We start from the raw sequence: 20,415 nt of genomic DNA, 5'->3' as shown, positions 1-20,415 counted from the left end.
TAATGCTAACCTCAAAAAAATGATTTGAAGGGCTCCTGGGTGGCTCAGTGGGTTAAATATTCAACTCTAGATTTCAGCTCAGGTCATGATCTCACGGTTCGTGGGTTCGAGCCCTGCCTCGGTCTCTGCACTGACAGCAAGGAGCCTGCTTGGGATTTTCTCTCTTTCCCTTTCTCTCTGCCCCTCCCCAATGAGTGTGCATGCTCTCACTCTCCCTCTTGATAAATAAATAAACTAAAAAAAAATGAGAAGTGTTCCCTACTGTTCAGTTTTCTGGAAGCAGTTTTATAAAATTGTATTTTTTTTCCCCTTGGCAAAAATTAAGCCATCCGGGGCTGGATTTTTCTGCAAGGGAAAGGTCTTTAATTACAAATCCAATTTCTTTGGTAGATACAGGGTTTTTCAGGTTTTTTATTCTTTTATGAACTTTGATAGGTTACATCTTACAAGGATTTGTCCATTTCATTCAACTTACCAACTTCCTTTCCATGAAGTTCTTTCATAATACTCATTATTCCCACGTAGAGTCTGTAGTGATGTCCCCTCTCTTATTCCTGTTATTGGTAACTGGTGTCCTTTTCTTTTTCCTGGTACAATCTGGTTAGCGTTTTATCTGTTTTATTAATATTTCAAAGAGCCAAGTTTTGGTTGCATTGATTTTTCTCCGTTTTTGTTTGTTTGTTTTCCATTTTATTGATTTCTACTCTTATCCTTATTATTTCCTTCCACTTATTTTGGGTTTCTCTTTTCTTCCTTTTCTAGTTTCACCCTCTAAGCACTGCTTTAGCAGCATCTCACAAATTTTGATTTTGATTTACCAAATTTTGTCATGTCATTTTCACTCAGTTCACAATATTTCATAATTTTCCTTGTGATTTCTTTTTTACTCATGTTGTTTAATTTACAAACATTTGGGAATTTTCTCAATTACTGATTTATAGTTTAATTCCATTGTGGTCAGAAAATATATTTTGTATGATTCTAATTTTTATAAATTTATTGATACTTGTTTTAAGGCCCAGATTATTGTTCCATATGCATTTGGAAATAACATGTGTCCTGCTGTTGTTGGATGGTGTGTTCTATAAATGTCAATTTAGTCAAGTTGGTTGATAGCATTTTTCAAAACCTCTTTATCTTTATTTATTGTTTTCTACTTCTACCAGATCCTACAAGAGAAATGTTGAAATCTCTAACTATAATTGTAGATTTGTCCATTTCTCCTTTCACTTCTATTTTTTTGCTTCATATATTTTGAAACTCTGTCATTAGATGCAGGTACATCTAGGATTATATCCCTCTTTATTAATTGTCACCTTTATCGTTATGGAATGTCCCTCCCTTTTTATCTTTGCTAATATTTCTTTTTTTATGTTTGTTTTTGAGGGAGAATGAACAGAGTGAAGGAGAGGTAGAGAGAGAGGGAGACAGAGGATCTAAAGCAGGCTTTGTGCTGACAGCAGAGAGCCCAGTGTGGGGCTGGAACTCACGAACCACAAGATCATGACCTGAGCCAAAGTCGGATGCTTAACCGTCTGAGCCACGCAGGTGCCCCACTAATATTTCTTATTCTAGACTCTGATATTAATATAGCCACTCCAACTTTCTTTTTGATTAGTATTAGCATGCTTTACCTCTTTCCATCCTTTTACTTTTAACCTATGTGTGTTTTTTTATTTAAGCGTGTGTTTTTTTTTAAACATTTATTTATTTTTGAGAGAGAGACAGAATGTGAGCAGGGGAGGGGCAGAGAGAGAGAGAGAGAGAGAGAGAGGGAGACACAGAATCCAAAGCAGGCTTCAGGCTCTGAGCCGGCAGCTCAGAGCCCGACATGGGGCTCAAACTCACCAACTGGGAGATCATGACCTGAGCTGAAGTCGAACACTCAACCTACTGAGCCACCCAGGCGCCCCAGTTTCCTTCCTTTTTTTAAGTTTATTTTGAGAGAGAGAGAGGACGTGTGCACGAGCAGGGGAGGGGCAGAGAGAGAGGGAGAGCAAGAGAATCCCAAGCAGGCTCCGCACTGCCAGCAAGGAGCCGGATGCAGGGCTGAACTCATGAATGGTGAGATCATGACCTGAGCCCAAATCAAGGGTCCAACACCTAACCAACTGAGCCACCCCAGTGCCCCTAAAGTGTGTTTCCTATAGTTAGCACATAATTGAGTCTTGGGGTTTTCTTAATTGAACCTTATAATCTCTATCTTTTAATTGGCTTGTTTGGGTCATTTATATGTAATCTAATTATCAGTATGATTGGGTTTAAAAGAAAGAAGGAGAAAGGGGAAAGAAAAGAAAGGACCTCAGATTGGGAATCAGGAAATCAGAGTAAAGTCCTGACTCTGTACTTCTCAGCTCTGTAACTTTAGGTAAATCTGTTAAGTCCTCTGAGCCTTAGCTGACTCATACATGAATAAGTTGTTTGTAAATTACAACATGCTCTGAAATCATAAGGGATTAAAGGGCTATCCAGTTCAAGATGTATAGATAGAAAGGTATCCGTAAACCAGGGTATGAGTGCCTCAAAGACAAAACTAGATCTCCTTCATTTATGTATTTATAGCATCTAGGACCAGGCTTGGCATGTAGAATGTTACCAATAAGTGTTTGTTAAGTGAAAGAGGCAATAAAAGAATTAACTTTAAATATATGAATGAAGGATGGTATATGAAAGATGGGTGTCAGGTGACAAGGTATTAAGTGGCCATGGCACTGCTAAGAACTGAACTTACAATATTTAATTCTTTATCTGTTAAATGGGGATAATTAAAAAAAAATTTTTTTAATGGTTATTTTTTGGGAGAGAAAGAGAGAGAGAAAGAGTGTGAGCAAGGGAGGGACAGAGAGAAAGGGAGACACAGAATCTGAAGCAGGCTCCAGGCTCTGAGCTGTCAGCAGAGAGGGCTTGAACTCATGAACCATGAGATCATGACCTGAGCCAAAGTCGGATGCTCAACCAACTGAGCCACCCAAGCGCCCCTAAATGGGAATACTTTTAAATAGCATGGAAGAAAAATTTGCAGTATACGTACCTGTTCTTACATATGTGTTCATTCAGCAAGTGTTTATTAAGTGCCTACTGTGTGCCAGGCTTGGTTCTAGGTCCTGGGCATATAGCAATGTCCATTTTAAACATTTGTTTTTAAAAGCCATCTTGCAATAATGGTCACCTTCAGTAAGTAAAAGTGCAGATTGACCCTTGACCCCTGGTGCAAATGCAAACGTATTATCGTTAGTTATTGACTGGCTTTAATTTTTAGAAACTTCTCTTTGGGAAAAGAACATTTTCTAATTGCTTTTTCTTATTTTTAGCCATTAATATTTAGTTTGGTAGAAGAACATTTAATTACTTAAAGCAACAGGTCAACTTAATGTATATTAGCGATGGATAAAAAGCTAGATAGCCAAGCAGATAGATGACAAGGAGCCATTCTTCTAATCTAACTGATGATGTCACCGGAGAAAAGGTCAGTTGGAACCTGATGTCTGGCAGTTACAGGGAGCTGTGGCTAGGCAGGGTACTCAGGAACTGCCCTGGAGCCCTTAACCCCAAAGCAGCCAGTATCACGTGTCCAGGTCTGTGTACCAGAGACACAGGACATCTTTGCGACTGACAGGGTGATCCAAAATGGAGAAAAACAGGCCCCTACAGTTGGTGACCCCTGCGTCGGTCAAAGCCATCATCTCAAGGATTGAGGCTGCCCAGCTAACACGGGCTCAGGAGGTAACACCTGAGATAAGGGGGTCACCCTTCTATTGGGATCTGATGTGGAGACTGAGAACTGATCCCAGATTGGGACAAGATTCCAGCTCTGGGCCCTCAGGGTTCCTGGCATCTTCAACAGGCTGGATTTGCAAACAGATTAATTCAAAATTCCAACTCTTTGACTTGGCCTCTGCAGGGCCGGCTGGAATCGAACCAGCCCTCTGAGGCAGGGCTGGGCACAGGAAGGGAACAGCCCATAAGGAAGCCCTAGGATGGTCCTACCACTATGTGGTAGGTCTTAGCAGGGCAAGAGGAAGGGCCCAGAGTTCTTGATTGAGGTCTGTTCAGGGCAACCTGTCAGAATCCTTCAAGCCAAGCCCTAGAAGCTTATAGAGAAATAGCCAAAGGCTGAAATCACCCTGCCCATGAGCCTCTAGTACCTTTGATCCTAAAGGTTTCTTAGGGCCTCATTTTTCCAGTCTGTTGCCTCTGGATCCTTGTGAGATGTCCAGAAGTCCCTAGAAAATTTTGAAATTCTGAAGGAATTGTTTGCCCTGGATATTTAGTATTCTTTCCCTTCCTGACTTGGTCTTAATCATCAAAGTGACATTAATAAGAGCTAACACTTATTTTATGTGCCAGGCACTGTCTTAAGTGCTTTACAAATATTAGTTCATTTAATCTTTAGAAGAAACTCTGTGACATTGATATATAATGATCCCCACTTTAGAAGTAAGAACGCTAGAGCCCCAATAGGTGAACTGACTTGTCTGAGATCACACTACCAGAACCTGGTATCTGGCTTTAGAGTTCACACCCCTAAACACTACAATCTGCTGCCTCCCATATAGGGTATTTCTTCCCAGCTCTCAGACATCTTGGACAACGTCAACTGTGTCATCAACAGCTTCCAGGAAGAATTAGGATATGATTTAAAAGAAAAGGCAAAACCTGACCAGATGGAGCAAAAGGGCAAGAACAGATTCATCTTACTGGAGAAAATTGCCTCCTTCTCTGAAGATGCTAATACTAAAGAGAAGCACTTGTATGAAATTCTCCGCTGGCTGGGTGACTGGGGTGAGTTTGCAGACTGGCTGCCTGAGGGCGGGCCGCTTCCCCACTGACTTGGTCCCACACTGGCTCTTGGCTCCTCCTTTCCCCACCCCAGGTCAACTCTCACTGGGAGGAAGAAGCAGGGCAGTTGGTGGGTTGCCAAGGGAGCAAAAGACACACTCCAGTGAGATATTCCCTTGCTTCTGTCACGGCAATCATCTCCACTCACCAGAGGGGCAAACATGTAATAGTCCAAAACCTAGTAGATTGTGACATTAGCTGCATGTATGATGAAGCCTGTCATAGGTCCATTCTGACATCTCATCTATCAGCAGGGTGGAAACTAAATTCAAATCCATGCTAGCTATATTTTTAAGTTTTCCATACTTATTGAGATGTAATTGACAAATAACATTGTGTAACTTTAGAGTGTACAATGTGATGATTTGATGCATGTATATGTTATGAAATGATTATCACAATAAGGTTAATTAACACATCTGTCACCTTACAAGTTACCCCCCCTCTTTTTTTTTCTGGTGAAGACATTTAAGATCTACTCTCTTAGCAAATTCCAAGTATACAATACAGTATTGTTAGTATAGACACCACATTGTGTATTAGATCCCCAGAACATTTTAATTTTATAACTGAAACTTTGTACCCTTTGGCCAATAGCTCTCCATTTCCCCCACCCCCCCCCAGCCCTTGGCAACCACTGTACTCTCTGTTTCTGTGAATTCAACTTTGTGTGTGTGTGTGTGTGTCTGTGTGTGTGTCTGTGTTCAGCTTTTTAGATTCCACATATAAGTGAGATCATACAGTGTTTGTTTTTCTGCATCTGACTTATTCCACTTGGCATAATACCCTCAAGGTATATCCCCTTGGTCACAAATGGCAGGATTTCCTTCTTTATTATGATTTACTAATATTTCATTGTATAGGGGCGCCTGGGTGGCGCAGTCGGTTAAGCGTCCGACTTCAGCCAGGTCACGATCTCGCAGTCCGTGAGTTCGAGCCCCGCGTCGGGCTCTGGGCTGATGGCTCGGAGCCTGGAGCCTGTTTCCGATTCTGTGTCTCCCTCTCTCTCTGCCCCTCCCCCGTTCATGCTCTGTCTCTCTCTGTCCCAAAAATAAATAAACGTTGAAAAAAAAATTAAAAAAAAATATTTCATTGTATATACCACATTTTCTTTAACCATTCCTCCACTGACTGACACTTAGCGTGTTTCCACATCTTGGCTTTTGTGAATGATGCTCCAATGAACATGGCCATGTAGATATCTCTTGGAGACAGTGATTCCATTCCCTTTGGATATATACCCAGAAGTGGGATTGCTGTATCATATCACAATTTTATTTTTAATTTTTAGAAGAACCTTCATACTGTTTTCCAAAATGGTTGTACCAATTTATATTCCCACCAGAAGTGCACAGGGGTCCCCTTTACTCCGTGTTCTCATCAACACTTTTTATTTCTTGTCTTTTTCATAATAGCCATCCTATCAGGAATAAGGTAATATCTCATTGTGGTTTTAATTTGTGTTTCCCTGACAACTAGTGATGTTGATCTCCATTACCTGTTGGCTATTTGTACGTCTTCTTTAAAAAACAGATCCTTTGTCTTTTTTTTTTTTTTTTGCACATACGTATTTAATCACCGTGTTGAAAAGAATTGTAAATATAATCTGGCTTAACGTCCTTAATATTACAAATGAGAAAATTAAAAATAACAAAATAAGTGCTTCCAAATTGGTGTCATTTTAAATTCATCATCTCTAATGTTAGTGTGTCCTCAAAATATCTCAGGATATTTGTTTTAGTATTTGTCTGGTGCTGTCGGCCCCTGCCTCCTGCTCTCACTCTCTTCAGTGCCACTGACCGTTGTCACATTGACTGAACTTCCTTTCCAACTTCAGGAGACACCACACCCTTGTGGTTAAAATTACTGGCTGTGGAGGAGAGGTGTCTGTCTCCACCATTTAGTAGATGCGTAAACTCAGGCAAATCATTTAATTTTTCTGGGCTGTCCTTTCCTCATCACTGGGGAGTTGGTCCTGCCCCAGCCAGGCCCACACTGACAGGTGTTTGGAAAAGTGCAGCGACCATGGACACATTTATCAGCACAGTGGGGGACACACATTTGCCTGCTTTCCTAAACTCCAGGGCGATGCTGAGATTTGCACCTTTCATAGGTTTCTCCCCAAGTCGATAGGCTGTCTGATAACTGATTCTGTGCCGTGTACATTTAAACCAGTTCAAAATGTGTCATAGCTAGCACAGTAAATTTGATCAAAGGGATGTGGATATGACTCTTGCACAGTTACAACTAGCTACAAAGTAGCTACAATTAGACAGTTAAATTGCTGTCACTTGTCATGGGACCACTTTCTGGAAGCTGTGTACTTGCATCAAGAAGGAAAAGATCTCTGAGACCAGGCCAGCTTCCTTTTGTCTTTATCACATCTTGTGTGGCCTTTGCCCATTTTTTAAATTGGATTGTTTGTTTTGTTTTGTTTCATTTGCTATTGAGTTGTATGAACTTCTTATTTTGGATATTAACCCTTTATCAGGTATACAGTTTGCAGATATTTTCTCCCATTCTGTAGATTGCCTTTTCATTTTATTGATCCTTTCTTTTACTGTGCAGAAACTATTTAGTTTGATATAGTCCCACTGGTTCATGTTTGCTTCTGTTACCTTTGCTTTTAGTGTCATACCCAAAAAATCATTGCCAAGACCAATGTCAAGAAGCTTTTTCCCTATGTCTTCTTCTAGGAGTTTTATGGTTTCAGGTCTTACGTTTAAGCCTTTAATCCATTTTGAGTTAATTTTTGTGAGTGGTGTGAGATAGGGGTCCTATTGAAATAGTCTTTCGCATGTGTATGTCCAGGTTGACCAATATCACTGTGAAGAGCCATCCTTTACCCACTGTGTATTCTTGGCTCCCTTGTCAAATACTAATTGTCCATATATGCATAGGTTTATTTCTGGGTTCTTGATTCTGCTCCATTTGTCTACGTATCTGTTTTTATGCCGATATCATATTGTTTTGATTATTATAGCTATGTAATATAGTTTGAAATTGGGTAGTATGATGCCTCCAGCTTTGTTCTTTGTCTCAAGATTGCTCTGGCTATTTGGGGCCTTTTGTGGTTCTATATGAATTTTAGGATTTTTTTTTCTGTTTTTTTTTTTTTTTCTGTGAAAAATGCCATTGGGATTTTGATAGAGATTTCATTGAATCTGTACATGGCTCTAAATGGTAGTATGGACATTTTAAACAATATTGATTCTTCCAATCCATGAAGGTGGAATATCTTTCCATTTATATGTGTCTTCAGTTTCTTCCATCAATGTCTTATAGCTTCCAGTGTAAAGATCCTTCCCTGGTTAAATTTATTGCTAAGTATATTATTGTTTTTGATGCTGTTGTAAATGGGACTGTTTTCTTTCTTTTTCAGATAGTTTATCATTAGTTTATAGAAATGCAACTGATTTTTGTATGTTGATTTTGTATCCTGCAACTTTACTGAATTTGTTTATTAGCTCTAACAGTTTTTTGATGGACCACACCGGGTGTTTTATAGAAGAATCCATGGGTGATATTCATAGTACTTAATGACCCTTACTGCATGGGCCAAACAACCCTGATGCCAGCTGTAAACAACTGGTATAGACATTTGAGTGTGGACCAACTATACCCAGTCCTGGACCAGGTGCTGCCCCTGTTAACATCACTCTTGCGCCATCGTGAGACCTTAGGCTGCTATGGGGTTGGGTGGACACCGCAGTGTTGGAGTGAGATGATATAGGGATGTGCCCTACCCCCTTCACCCTGCCCTGCCTCCAAGGAGCTCATAGTTCTATGATCCTTCAGCTGCCCCCAAGAACTAAGTAGGCTTTTCACTCCAGTTAATTCATTTAATTGTCCAAATACCAAACTAGGCAATGGGGATAGAGCAATAACAAGGCAGACACATCCCTAGCCTTATAGTTAAACAACAATACTGTTTAATGTCTATTGTACGTTTTTGACACAGCAGGCTTCACGGTAATCATTTCACGTGCATTATCTCATTTAATCCCCACCCAACCCTTTTACAGGCATGGATGCTGAGGCTCAGAGAAGTAAGTGATTTACCCAACATCATACAGTTATTAAGAGGTGAAACTAATCCAACCTCAAAGCTTCCTGCTGGAACCCCTGTGCTATAGGACTACTTGGGGCTCCCTAGAGGACAGATTGCACTCAGTCTGCATCTCCCACTCCCTCTCTAGGTGACAGTCTGACCTATGAGCTCAGGAACAGGAAGTGTAAGGAGGAAGAGGAAGCCCTGGATGAATGGATTGAGGTGATGGAGAAGGTATTACCTCTCTCTCTCATTGCCACCAAAGGAGGCATCGAATCTCTCACTTCTCTTTGTTCCACTCTCATTGAAGGACAAAAGCAAAGGACACAAAGTAGGTTCCAGGAACACCTGGGAGGGGGGGTTGAATGGGGTGGATGCCATCTCAGGAAAAGAGGTCACATGCCAGCACCTGTGGGGTCTTTCTGACTCTCCTCCATAACAAAAGCCTTATCTGAGATGGAGAGGCAATAGCGAAGGGTTGGGGTGTTTAACCCAAGCTGAGCACTGAGCAGTTCTAAGCAATCCCCTGGGGCTAGAGGGAGGGGTAATGGGGAGACAGGTCCCTGTTGGTACTCTCTGGAGCTGTAGCCTCATGCAGGTCCTGAGAATCAAGGCTAGTAGGCCAAAAAGGCTAGAATTTGTAGCTACAGCCCAAAGAACATCTTTTTCTTACTCCTAGCTGTAGAGCCTAGAAGTCTGGCGAGACTCAGCCAGATGCCCTTCCAGGATCTTCTTAATTGTGGCTGCTCCAGGAATGGTCAGTCAACAACATAGTTCAACCTTGAAATTTTACTCCTGTCAACACTAGAAGGAACCTGAGATTATCTAACTCCTCCTACGCTTTGTAGATGAGAACATTAAATCTCAGAGAAGAGAAAGGACTATAAAACAAAACAAAACAAAACAAAGCAAAAATCTGTGGTAAAACCAGACCCCACGCTTAGGTTTTCTGGCTTTTTAATCTTACTCAAGAATATGGGCTTCACAGTCAGATGGACCTGAGGTTGAATCCCATGTGCCAATTTCTGACTGTGTGACTTTGGACAAGTTACTTGATCTTTCTGAACCTCACTTTCCTCATATACAAAATGAGGAGCACCCGCCCACTTGCAGGGTTCCACTGGGTGTAAGTCATCTGGCACCATGCTTAGAACATGCTCAGAGCTTAATAAACAATATGTCACTTTTGTGTTTCACCATTGACTCTCAAGGCCAGACTCCTTATCAATCAAGCAAGATTGATAGTTGGGGGAGGGATGAAGCAGGGAAAGGTGGATAAGGAGATAATCTCTCCTACAATCCTTACCATGTTATATCTTGAAGTATAGTAATTTGTATATATTTCATAGCTAGATTATAAACTCCTGGATGGCAAAGACTGTGTCTTATTAGTTTCTTTTTAGGGATTAGTTATTGAACACTTACTAGATACCTGGGACTGTGCTTGCCGCTAAACATGCATAATCTAGTGAAATCTTACAAGTAGATGCTTTGGTTGGTTATCCCCATTTTTTAGAAACAGAGGCACTAAGAAGTTAGGAAACTTGCCTAAAGCAAGTGGTAAGGATGGGATTCAAGTCTAAGTTATCTGATTCCAGAATTCAAGCTCTGAACCATATGACCTCTCTGACAATATTAGCTAAATGCTAGTTTGACTTCAATGCCATTTAATTTCCATATCCCTTTAGCTCCTCACCCAAAGGTAGCCCATGTTTTTTCTGTTAGTGATGTTCACTGAATGGGCAGATGAATGGATGGTCCAAGATAATCACTCCAGCAGCTCTACATATGGTAGATCAAGGGGCTACAACTGTAATCGTGATCCAGCCCTGAGGAGCTGAGGTCTATGAATGGGTTTGAACATAGTGCACAGTCTGTGTTTATGTGCATTTTTCTGGGGAGAAGGTCCCCTGCTTTCATTGAACTACCAAAGGAGTTCATGACCCCCAAGATGGGAAATGACATTAGTCATTTAAAAACCCAACATATGAACAGTTGCAGAACCATGTGATAAATTCTCTACACAGTCTAATGGTAACAGGAAAGGGAAACAAAACTTCTCAGGTGACCTGGAGTCTAAGTGCCAGGTAGGTTTCCAGAGTTTGGATAGTTGGCAATAGATAGCCAAACATGGATATTGAGTCTGGGAAGTAGCATGATTAGAAAAGTGACTTTACTCCAGGGAAATACATGAGATCAGAAGTACACTGAATTAGGGGCACCTGGGTGGCTCAGTCGGTCAAGTGTCCGACTTCGGCTCAGGTCATGATCTCGCAGTCCGTGAGTTCGAGCCCTACGTCGGGCTCTGTGCTGACAGCTCGGAGCCTGGAGTTTGCTTCAGATTCTGTGTCTCCCTCTCTCTCTGTCTCTCCCTTGCTTGTACTCTGTTTCTCTCTCTCTCTCTCTCAAAAATAAATAAACAATAAATTTTTTTTAATATTTAAAAAAAAGAGGTACACTGAATTGAACTGAACTGAATTGAATAGTTTCAGGCCCATGGGCCCTGCAGGTGCTATGGAGCTGGCTCACCCTGACAGGTAAGCTCTGAGCAAGCTCTGAGCCTGGCAGAGATCTCTCCTGACAACATCTCCCCTGGTCTCACCTGTTGCCTCAGCTCCTTATTCTTGCCAAAGGCGTAAGAGAGTTGGATGGGAATTTGGCCAGGCAGGGTGTGCAGAATCAGTATAATTGTTGGGGCTCACGGGAGCTTGTTGCCTTTGTTCTGTCTCTCCTAGTATCCAAACACACCTTCTGGCAAGGCTGGTGGGAACAGAGACCCCCAAAATCTGCATCCTACCCTCAGCCACTGAGCCCAGAACAGATGCTCCAGGACAGTCATGCTACCTGCACGAAGGTCTCTGAGGTGAAGTCCATGCTGCAGGAGCTCCTGGACTCCACCATGTTCAACCAGGGGGAGGTCAGAGCCATCAGGTACATGTCTGCCATGGTAGAGAACCTCAACAAGGCCTTGACCCTCCAGCACAAAGAGAACAGAAGCCTGGAGACCAAATACAGGAACCTGAAAATAGAGATGACCAAAGAACTTAGCACCCAGAGGCTATACTTCCAGAATTCCCTCCAAGTTCTCCAGAGCAAGAGGGATGCCCTGCTAAAGCAAGTGGAAATTCTAGGGGGGAAATACCATGACCTTCTCCTGATAAAGCATGCCTTAGAGTTCCAGCTAGAGAAGGCTCAGTCTGCTAGAGATCAAGCAGAAGAACCGGCCAAGATCTTGGTTGACTCCCTGGGGCCCCCTGAGAAAGAGACCCTCCCAGAGAAAGAAACAGTCATGAAGGAAACTCAGCAGGAACCCAAGAAGGAGCAGTTGTTTTCACCACTCTCCCCAGGTCCCATGGCCACAGCCTGGGACAGCGGTGCCAGGCCTTCAACATCTCAGCCACTCTCCACCATGACCATGTATTCGAGGATTGCGGATGTGTACAGCACCAAGGACACCGAACATCTTCAGCCCATGATGCTGTCCTCGGTGGATCACAGGTCTCCTAAGATATGGGAAAGACTGGTGGCAGAAAGCCCAAGCCACTTCTTTCACCAAGTGAAAGACCAAAAAGATGTCCAGGAAGCATCCCAGGAGAAGGAAGGACTCCAAATTAAGCCCCACTTGAGGATGCAGCTGTCCCCAGAGAGCTCCAGGAAGGTAGCCTTGGAGAGCAAGGTGGAGCACTGGGAAGAAGAGCTCCGCTGGGAGAGGCAGAGGCAGCAGTGGCTGGAGGAGGAGGAGATGTGGCTGCAGCGTCAGAAGAAGTGGGCCCTGCTGGAGCAGGAACACCAGGAGAAGCTGCAACAGTGGAAGGTGGAGGAGGCGGCGAGGGAGCAGTGGCAGAGGTCAGGCCAGCAAGAAAAGGAGCAAGGGGGCCCATGGAGGGAGCCAGAGCCTCCAGGGGAGGGCACAGACAGGGTGCTCTTCATGACCACCAGGCAGTGGAGGGACTTGGAGAAGGCATCGCTGGCACCTCCCTCAAGCCGGGCCCAGTCTGCTCACCAAGGCAGGAAGCACTTTCCCAGGTCCCCTAATACCCAGCAGCCTGCCCCCAGAAACCAGAGGAACACGAGTTCAGCCAAGTCTACCCAGAAACCATGGACCTGCCAGGTTCCCACGAAGCCCAAGAAATCGGCCTCCTTTCCTGTCACGGGGACATCCATCCAAAAGGTGTCCCGGCCTCCTTTGCGTATCTCCTCAGTAACTCTCAAGGGGAAAGTATACCACATGGATGTGGAGGCACAGAGGAAGAATCTGCAGCTCCTGAGCGAGGAGGCTGACCTGGGGCTGCCCCACTACCTACGCACCAAGGCGCTGGATCTCACCACCACCACCATGGAGCTGAACGTGCTTCGGCTGCAGTGTCTGTGCCATAAGTACATCCGCTACAGACACTTCCAGAGCCTCCGGTAGGTACTCCCTGACACCCACGCCAACTGCAGTGTGTGGGCAGAGACAAAACCCAAAGGGAGAGGAGGAGCACGCAGCAAATGGGAATGGAGACTCACCCCAGACCTGGACAAGGTCCCCTGAGGGAGGGGGCTGGCAAAGGATGTCTGACCTTGGGCCTGGGGTGACCCTGGAGGTGTGGGAGGTCGGGCATTTACACATACACATTGCTCTTTCCCTAGTGGGTTTTTCCTCTGAGGCCACTTCCTTATTTCTTCCTCTCTTCCTATTTCATTGTCCCTAATGCACCTGATATGTTCCCCTGCTGGCCTTATTCTCTCTTTCTGTTTCCAGCCTGGCCCCAAGGCTCCTCACCTGCCACCACCTCCCACCTCTCTGCTCCCTGCTTTTGTGACTCTCAGCAACCTCTGTTTCCCTCCTTGCTGTCAGGAATTACAAACGCAGAGTCAACGTTGGTTACGAGACTTGGGGAACAGGCCCTTTCACCCACTAACTCCCTTACCCCATTTCCCAGACAAGAAGTGACCAACCACATACAAGTTATGCAAGAAACTGAGACTACCTACAAGACCCAGAACCTCTACATCTACCTGGAAAACATTGACCGCCTGCAGAATCTCTGGCTGCAGGCCTGGACAGACAAGCAGAAGGACCTGGAGGAGAAGCGCCGAGAGTGCCTGAGCAGCATGGTGACCATGTTCCCCAAGGTGGGCCTCCCTCATTGGGGGTCAGCACAGCTGGAAGGGATGTGAGCTGGTGGGGTGTAACTGGGGGCAGGGTAGTGGACAGGAAATAAGAGGGCAGGTTAGAGACTCTGAGCCAGGAAGAGGCAAAGGCTGGAGCCTCAAGCATAAGGAAGGGCAGCTTTCTGATTTTTTATATGGGGAGAGTGGGAAAGAGAGGGGCCCTCAAACAGAACTGTAAAAGAAAGACTCTTCTGGAGAGAGAAGGCAGCTGGATCCTGTAGTCCCAACTTTATGCTCAAGTTCTCCCCCCCCCCCCACGGGACCCTCTGCCCTGTTCCTGTGTGTTCTAGTTCCTCTACTGACTTAGTCACAGCTGTCCTTTTTACCCACATGCTGGGATCTCACTTTGCCTCTCTCTGTGGATGGTTCCTTTGCTTTCTAGATGCCAGGTCTCCTCTGATCACTTCCTGACCAAGGTTCCTGCCAGGTAAAATCAGTGAAACCCTGGTTGTCTGAAAACGTCTTTACGTAGTACCTTCACTCTTTTTTTCTTTTATGTTTATTTTTTTATTTTTGAGAGAGAGAGGGAGAGAGAACATGTGCACATGAGTGGGAGAGGGGTCAGAGAGAAAGGGAGACACAGAATCTGAAGCAGGCTCCAGGCTCTGGGCTGTCAGCACAGAGGCTCGAACCCATGAACCACGAGATCATGACCTGAGCTGAAGTCAGATGCTTAACCAACTGAGCCACCTAGGTGCCCCTAGTACCTTCTTAATTGACAGTTGGCCTGGATATGGAAGTCTAGGTTAGAATGCATTTTCCCTCTCATTTTTGACAGCACTTCTCATTGCCTTCTGGGTTTTGGTGTTGCTGTTGGCAGTACAAAGTCACTCTGAGGCCTGATCTGTGGGTCTGCACTGTTTTTACTCTCTGAGGGCTAGATTCAGTTTCCCCTGCTAGCAGGGTCAGAGAAGTAGCAAGTGCTGACATGGTCCGCAGAGGACTAGCTGACCTCCCAGGGAATTAGAAAATCATAGCATTGGCTCAGAACCCATGGGGAATCCCCCCAAGTCTGGGGGAAGCCGTGTGCTGAGGGACTTAGTGTAAGTGCCTGTGTCAGGCAGTTGGAGAAGCCTTGGTCATGGGGCCATCTCCCAACTCAGTTTCCTATCACTTTGTACTAGTCCCAATCATCTCCTGTAGGTATCTTCACTTGTTAAGTTGTAGGTGTCTTGACCTGTTAACAACGGACTATATGACAATTCTTTGGGTGGCTAGAAGGTTTTCCCCAGCTCCTTACCCAGTGCCAGGGCAGAGGCTGGATACAAAAATACCCAGAGCATTCTAGGCACAATTTGGCCTCATGTTGTGAATCCTGAGTGCTCTCTCGAGTTCCAGCTGCTCTGGCTTCCTTTACATTTTTCTTGCTGTTTTGCTCATTGTCCAGATTCTCCACAACAAAGGAGAAAACAGGAACTAACCTAGCAAATAACAATTCAAGGAATTTTTAGGGAATTTGATACTTGGGGGTTCTAGGGCTCTCTGATTGGAGGCATTCCCTGGGCCTTACCTTCTCTTCTTAGCCCTGAGTCAGGCTATGCCTCCTTCTGCTCTAGAGAGGGGATAAATTCCTGTCTCCTTGATGCCTCTCTGCTGGTGTCCCTAGCTCCAGCTGGAGTGGAACGTTCGTCTGCACATCCCTGTGGTCACCTCCACAAAGCCGAGGGAAAACAAGCCACCCACATCCTCTCTCCGGCACACGCACTCATGTGGCCCCTCCTGCAGGCAGCCTCCTGGGCACTTTCCATGCAAGCACTGGAAATGTGAGCCCCTGTGCATGGCTCGGTAGGTGCAGGGAAGCAGGTAGGCAGCCAGCTGGATGGGTGGGGAGATAGAGCAAGCTGGGGTGGCCAGACTGGGGAGACTGGGAGCTTGGTGAAGGCATAGGCAGGCAGAGTTCACCTCATGAGTTGTAAGATGCCTGCCTTCTCAGCTGCCTTGCTCAGTTCTAGCCATTGGCCCAGATGGATGGGCTCAGGAGCCAGCCCGATCCAGATAGGTTTCACATTGCAACTGAAAGACTCTGAGGACCCACATCTGAGAGCCTACAACCATTTCTGCCCTGAACATTGTTGGTCCAGCACCTGCCATTAGCCTGTCCATATAAATAAGCCTGATCCTTCCCACCGTGTGACCCCACCACCCAGGCTCAGAAAGAAATACCATGAGCCTCTGGGCAGTCAAGAAGACCCACATCCTCACCTAGTATGGCCCAGTGCAGAGCAGCCCCGAGGCATGTGCCTAGAAGAACAGAGGCTATCCCAGCACCCCTTCAGCAGCTCCTCAGCCAAAGGAGCCCCAGGGAGGTGAGGCTTAGAGTTAAGGGGAAGAGAGGTGACAGGATGGTGATAACAACTATTTGAGAGGGAAAGAAAACAAGTCCTGACGTTTTGGGCCTTATGGCTTTGGAGAGCTTGTTGTTTCTCAGTCTCCCTCTGTGTGTCTAACCTTTTATCTCTTTCTACACTTTCAACCTCCACACCCCAGACAACAGGATAACCAGATAGAAGCCATCTGGAAGACTGATGTGGCCTCCTCCAGTCACCCAATAGAAAAGAAGACTCCCCCCGGCCTGCCCTGGGACCAGCTAGGGGGGTGCCCAGACATTCCCCGGCTATTGACCTTGGATGTGCATTCCTCCTACCACAAAAGCTTGAGGTCCCTCAAGGCCCGGTAAGGTACAAGGTTGGATAGTTAATCTGGATTTGGAGAAACCTTCCCACCAAGGTCAGGGGCCAGAGTACACACTGACTCTGTCCAACCACCCAAGAGATCTCTTTCCAGACATTCATAACAACCTCATTTATTGTACCACATCAGACAGAGAGATGCTTACCTGCCTCATTGGCCATCAGCTTGGGTCCCCATGCCACCATTCTAGTTTTCTCAGAGGACTTTATGTAGTGTCTCAGAAGATCGCTACACAAGTTTTTTGAGCTGCATGTGAGTTTGTTGTTTTTTGAGCTGCATGTGAGTTGCTCAGGATGTGAATCTTGTCCTAGGCCTGAAGGTTGTTCTCAAGGAGAGCCAGGTAGAGGAATGGAGAGATGAAGGAGACCAAGAATCACGTGATGAACCTGAGACTCAGGCCTGGGCCTGTGTTTGGCATTCTCATTTCTTTACTGCCTTGGAGAATAGTTCGCAGGAACAGCAGCTGAGAGGAAGAGGCAGGACTCAGTAGGCCAACAAGAGGCTATTCCAGTTAGGAAAGTTCTGTTGAAGACTTAAGGCTCTTTCAAGGAGCGTTTTTAGATTTTTGCAGCAATCCCTGCTGCCTCTTATGGCCCTGGCCCTGCCCCAATTAAAGATCTCTGACAGGGAGAGGGTACTGATGGCTGCCAGTCTAGATCTAACCAGAATTAAGGCTGTAAGATGCTGGTGCTGCCCCGTCCTCCAGACAGTGACTTAGGTGAGACAGGGTGGCATGGTAGCATCAAAGAAGGCTGGTCCTTGGCTCTGCTTCTGCTCTGAAGTGGTCTGAGAGTCCCAGCTGGTACATAGATACCTGGTTTTCAGTTCCTGGAGAATTGCTAAGAGGTGTGTGTGCATCTGTGTGTGTGTATGTGTGTGTGGTGTTGAGCTGGATAAAGCAAACAAAATTGATTGAGAGCAACCAAAACAACACTGTGGCAGAACTCAGTAACCAGAGGTCAACTGGGGCCCCGCCCCACTAAGATTTGGCTAAACTTGCCCAAGGTCCCCTACAGTAGATCTCTCGTCCCCGAGCTCCTCCTCTCTCTGCATCCCAGCTAGTGCCTGGGCTTTGCTTGGCATCTGTTTGAATCTGAGGCCCCAACCCTCTTTTCTTCCCCACACATAATATGGGTACATAAATATCGAGAATACGCACTCCACTCAACCCCAAGCCTTTCATGATATTAGTATCTTTTTGAAAATTTAAGAGGATGTTGGGGAAAGGGATTCAGAATGAAAAGCACCAAACAACAGCGTCTTTCTTCCCCCCTCTCTCTCTGGCGTAACATGCAAAACTCAAAAACTCCTTCCTGTCTCATGCAGAGCTGTTCCACCCACACCCAGGCCTCCACTGGGATCTCAGCTTCAGGCTTAAGCACTTATCAAAATATTGTTCCCAACAAAGACAGCTTCCCCTTTCTAGGGGAATTTAGGTGAATACAATTTTCTTCCCCCCCGCCCCGCCCCCTGCTTTTTTTTTTTTAACTCCATACAAGTTCATTCAGTTTATCATACTATCAGGTGTAGAGACAAAACCCTGCTTCATCTGTCTTCTTGATCCGCATCCCAGGTTGGCACTGCCTACCTGCGTGTCAGGCTGGTCCTGGATGGTTCAGTGTGGGAGCTCACCATGTTGTCTTGGGACCCCGTTGTCATAACGTGGGAATCTGCCACTCTCTGATGAAAGTTCTCTGCCGCTGTCCAGGCTCCTGCTGCCTCAGGGATGGTGGCCATCCTGCTCTCTTTGTGAGTGCTCCGTGCATGTGGCCTCTGGAGACATACTCTGTTTCCATTCCCAGAGTGTACCTTCTCTTTGACCGCCTGCCCCTGCCTCATCACAGATGCTCACATCCACCTGCTGTGTGGTCTCAGGTCACTCACTTCTTTGTGATCCTGCCAGCCTCACCAGCTCCCCTGGCCCAGGTCACACCACCATCTGGTTTCCTAACTAGGACCAACTACATGCTGCCTGCCTGGAATGGACAGCCTGTCTCATCTATAGGCCACTGGGTGGCCTCTCAGAATATGGGGAAGGGCTATTCATCTTCTCTCTGTGGTTTGGGACACTAGAAAGGCCATGTCCCTCAAAAGCCAGGAGACCCCCTTCTGCAAGAGCTTTCTCTGCTTTGTCTTACAAGCATCTCCTCTGGGCTCTGACAGGTAAGACAGCTGTGTGCCTGCATATACCAAACACTGTCTGCAGTTGGAGAAGGATCTTAATCCTGACTCTAACTGCCCGGCCCTCTGTTGCTCACGGCCTATTCCTGCACAGCTAACATACACGGTGATTCACATGCATGGCCAAGATGCAGTGAGCACAGACTCGCACAGATCTCCAACATGCTGCAGACAGAGGAGAGAGCTTATTAAAACTTGGTTTCTGGGAAGGAGATTAGACGGGAGTGGAGAGGAAGGAACATGGATAGGAAGGAGCAGGGAAGAATGAAGGGAGGGAAGAGGAAATTTTCTGTGATGTGAGACAAGAGGCAGGTCACAAGAAGAGAAGCAGAGCCCCTGGGATGTGACAGGGAGGTTATGTTAAGCAGTTCCGCATCCAGGTCAAGTCCGGACGCAGCTCTGGACTGTCTCCCAGAGCTGACTAGGGAAGCTCTTGGGTGGGCCAGGTGGGCACACACATCCTGGGGCCTTGTCTCAGCTGCTCTCCAACCCATAATTGAATTAACTCTTTCAGTGTCTTGGCGACCAAAAGAAACGAATCTCGGGAAGCCCCAGATGAGTCAGCTGAGCTTGTTTGTAAAAAGTCAAATGAGTCTTTCCCTGGAACCGTAAAGCCAGAAGGATCAAGACAGTCTCAGTCCCCACTCCATCCATTAGTCAGTGATTCTCAAACTTCAGGGTGACTGAAAATCACATGGGAACTTGTTTCAAATGCAGGTTCCCAGCTGGTGTTTTTAAACAAACATCCTGGGCATTGCTAAATAGTCCTAGAACTTTGAGAAACACCACTTCCCTCCTTCAGTCCCCAAACTGTACATTTTTAATAAAATAGAGGTGTGTTTCTTTTTAAAACTTTTTGTGTTGTTGCTGAAACCCACCCTGAACTCAGTTTTGGAACCGGATCTATGACCATCTGGCCCCTGACCTGGACGCCAATCAGGGAGGATTCCCCAAGTGTCACCTCTGCCCTTTGGGAGCCAGCAAGCCAGGGCGGCCACGATTAGTGCCCGGCACGCAGTAGGCACCAGTAATTTTTCAATTCATCAGAGACATGGACAAATAAGTAACTGATGTGCTGATGATTAGCAGGAAGGCTCAGAAGATAAGACCAAAAGGAAGTATCAAGTACCAGTCAGAGCCAGGTGTCACTGGGTAGGAGGCAAAGGCAGATATGTCTCAGAGGAGTAAGGACAAAGGTGGAAGAAATGAAGACATAGAGGTTCCACCTCTAGATGGTGTGGTCTAAGGAGGCCATCTCTGGCAACTCTTCAATTCAAGCAGTTACAACACTGCTTTCGTGAATTGATTCAGCTCATGAGCACCGCTGTCCACCCTACTCCCCTCTAGCACACAGCCATCTGCCTCATCTACCACTTGGCCTTCAGCCTCCCACTTTCCTCCACTGGCCCAGACACACCTGGCCTGGGGACATTGTCTAGGAAGTGACCCTGTCCTCAGAGAACCCGCAACCCAGTGATTCTGTTTATCAGGATTGG

General features: G+C 45.8%; 1 protein-coding gene across 2 annotated transcripts; it reads left to right on the top strand.

Moving 5' to 3' along the window:
- Nucleotides 1-3,627: 3,627 nt before the first annotated feature.
- FAM186B (family with sequence similarity 186 member B) lies at nucleotides 3,628-19,720 on the top strand. 2 transcript variants are annotated; one of them, XM_030321933.1, is made up of 8 exons: nucleotides 3,628-3,723; nucleotides 4,557-4,782; nucleotides 9,039-9,221; nucleotides 11,626-13,300; nucleotides 13,816-14,008; nucleotides 15,654-15,832; nucleotides 16,535-16,720; nucleotides 19,434-19,720. In XM_030321933.1, the coding sequence occupies exons 1-8, from the start codon at nucleotides 3,628-3,630 to the stop codon at nucleotides 19,600-19,602; spliced, it is 2,907 nt and encodes a 968-aa protein (XP_030177793.1). In that variant the 3' UTR covers nucleotides 19,603-19,720. The 2 variants fall into 2 exon arrangements, with proteins under 2 accessions (XP_030177793.1, XP_030177794.1); XM_030321934.1 differs by lacking the exon at nucleotides 19,434-19,720 and having other exon boundaries at nucleotides 16,535-16,732.
- The last annotated feature ends 695 nt before the right edge of the window (nucleotides 19,721-20,415 follow it).

Source organism: Lynx canadensis, chromosome B4, assembly GCF_007474595.2.
Source record: "Lynx canadensis isolate LIC74 chromosome B4, mLynCan4.pri.v2, whole genome shotgun sequence".
In the NCBI taxonomy this organism is placed as follows: domain Eukaryota; kingdom Metazoa; phylum Chordata; class Mammalia; order Carnivora; family Felidae; genus Lynx; species Lynx canadensis.
Note: the sequence above shows the minus strand (reverse complement) of the source record. Positions and strands in the feature narration are given on the sequence as shown.

Excerpts from the sequence above, each read along its gene's own strand:
- FAM186B (XM_030321933.1), top strand. The coding sequence starts at position 3,628 with ATGGAGAAAAACAGGCCCCTACAGTTGGTGACCCCTGCGTCGGTCAAA. Across the intron at positions 9,222-11,625 it reads ACAAAAGCAAAGGACACAAA|TATCCAAACACACCTTCTGG; the intron begins GTAGGTTCCAGG and ends TGTCTCTCCTAG. Across the intron at positions 14,009-15,653 it reads TGGTGACCATGTTCCCCAAG|CTCCAGCTGGAGTGGAACGT; the intron begins GTGGGCCTCCCT and ends TGGTGTCCCTAG.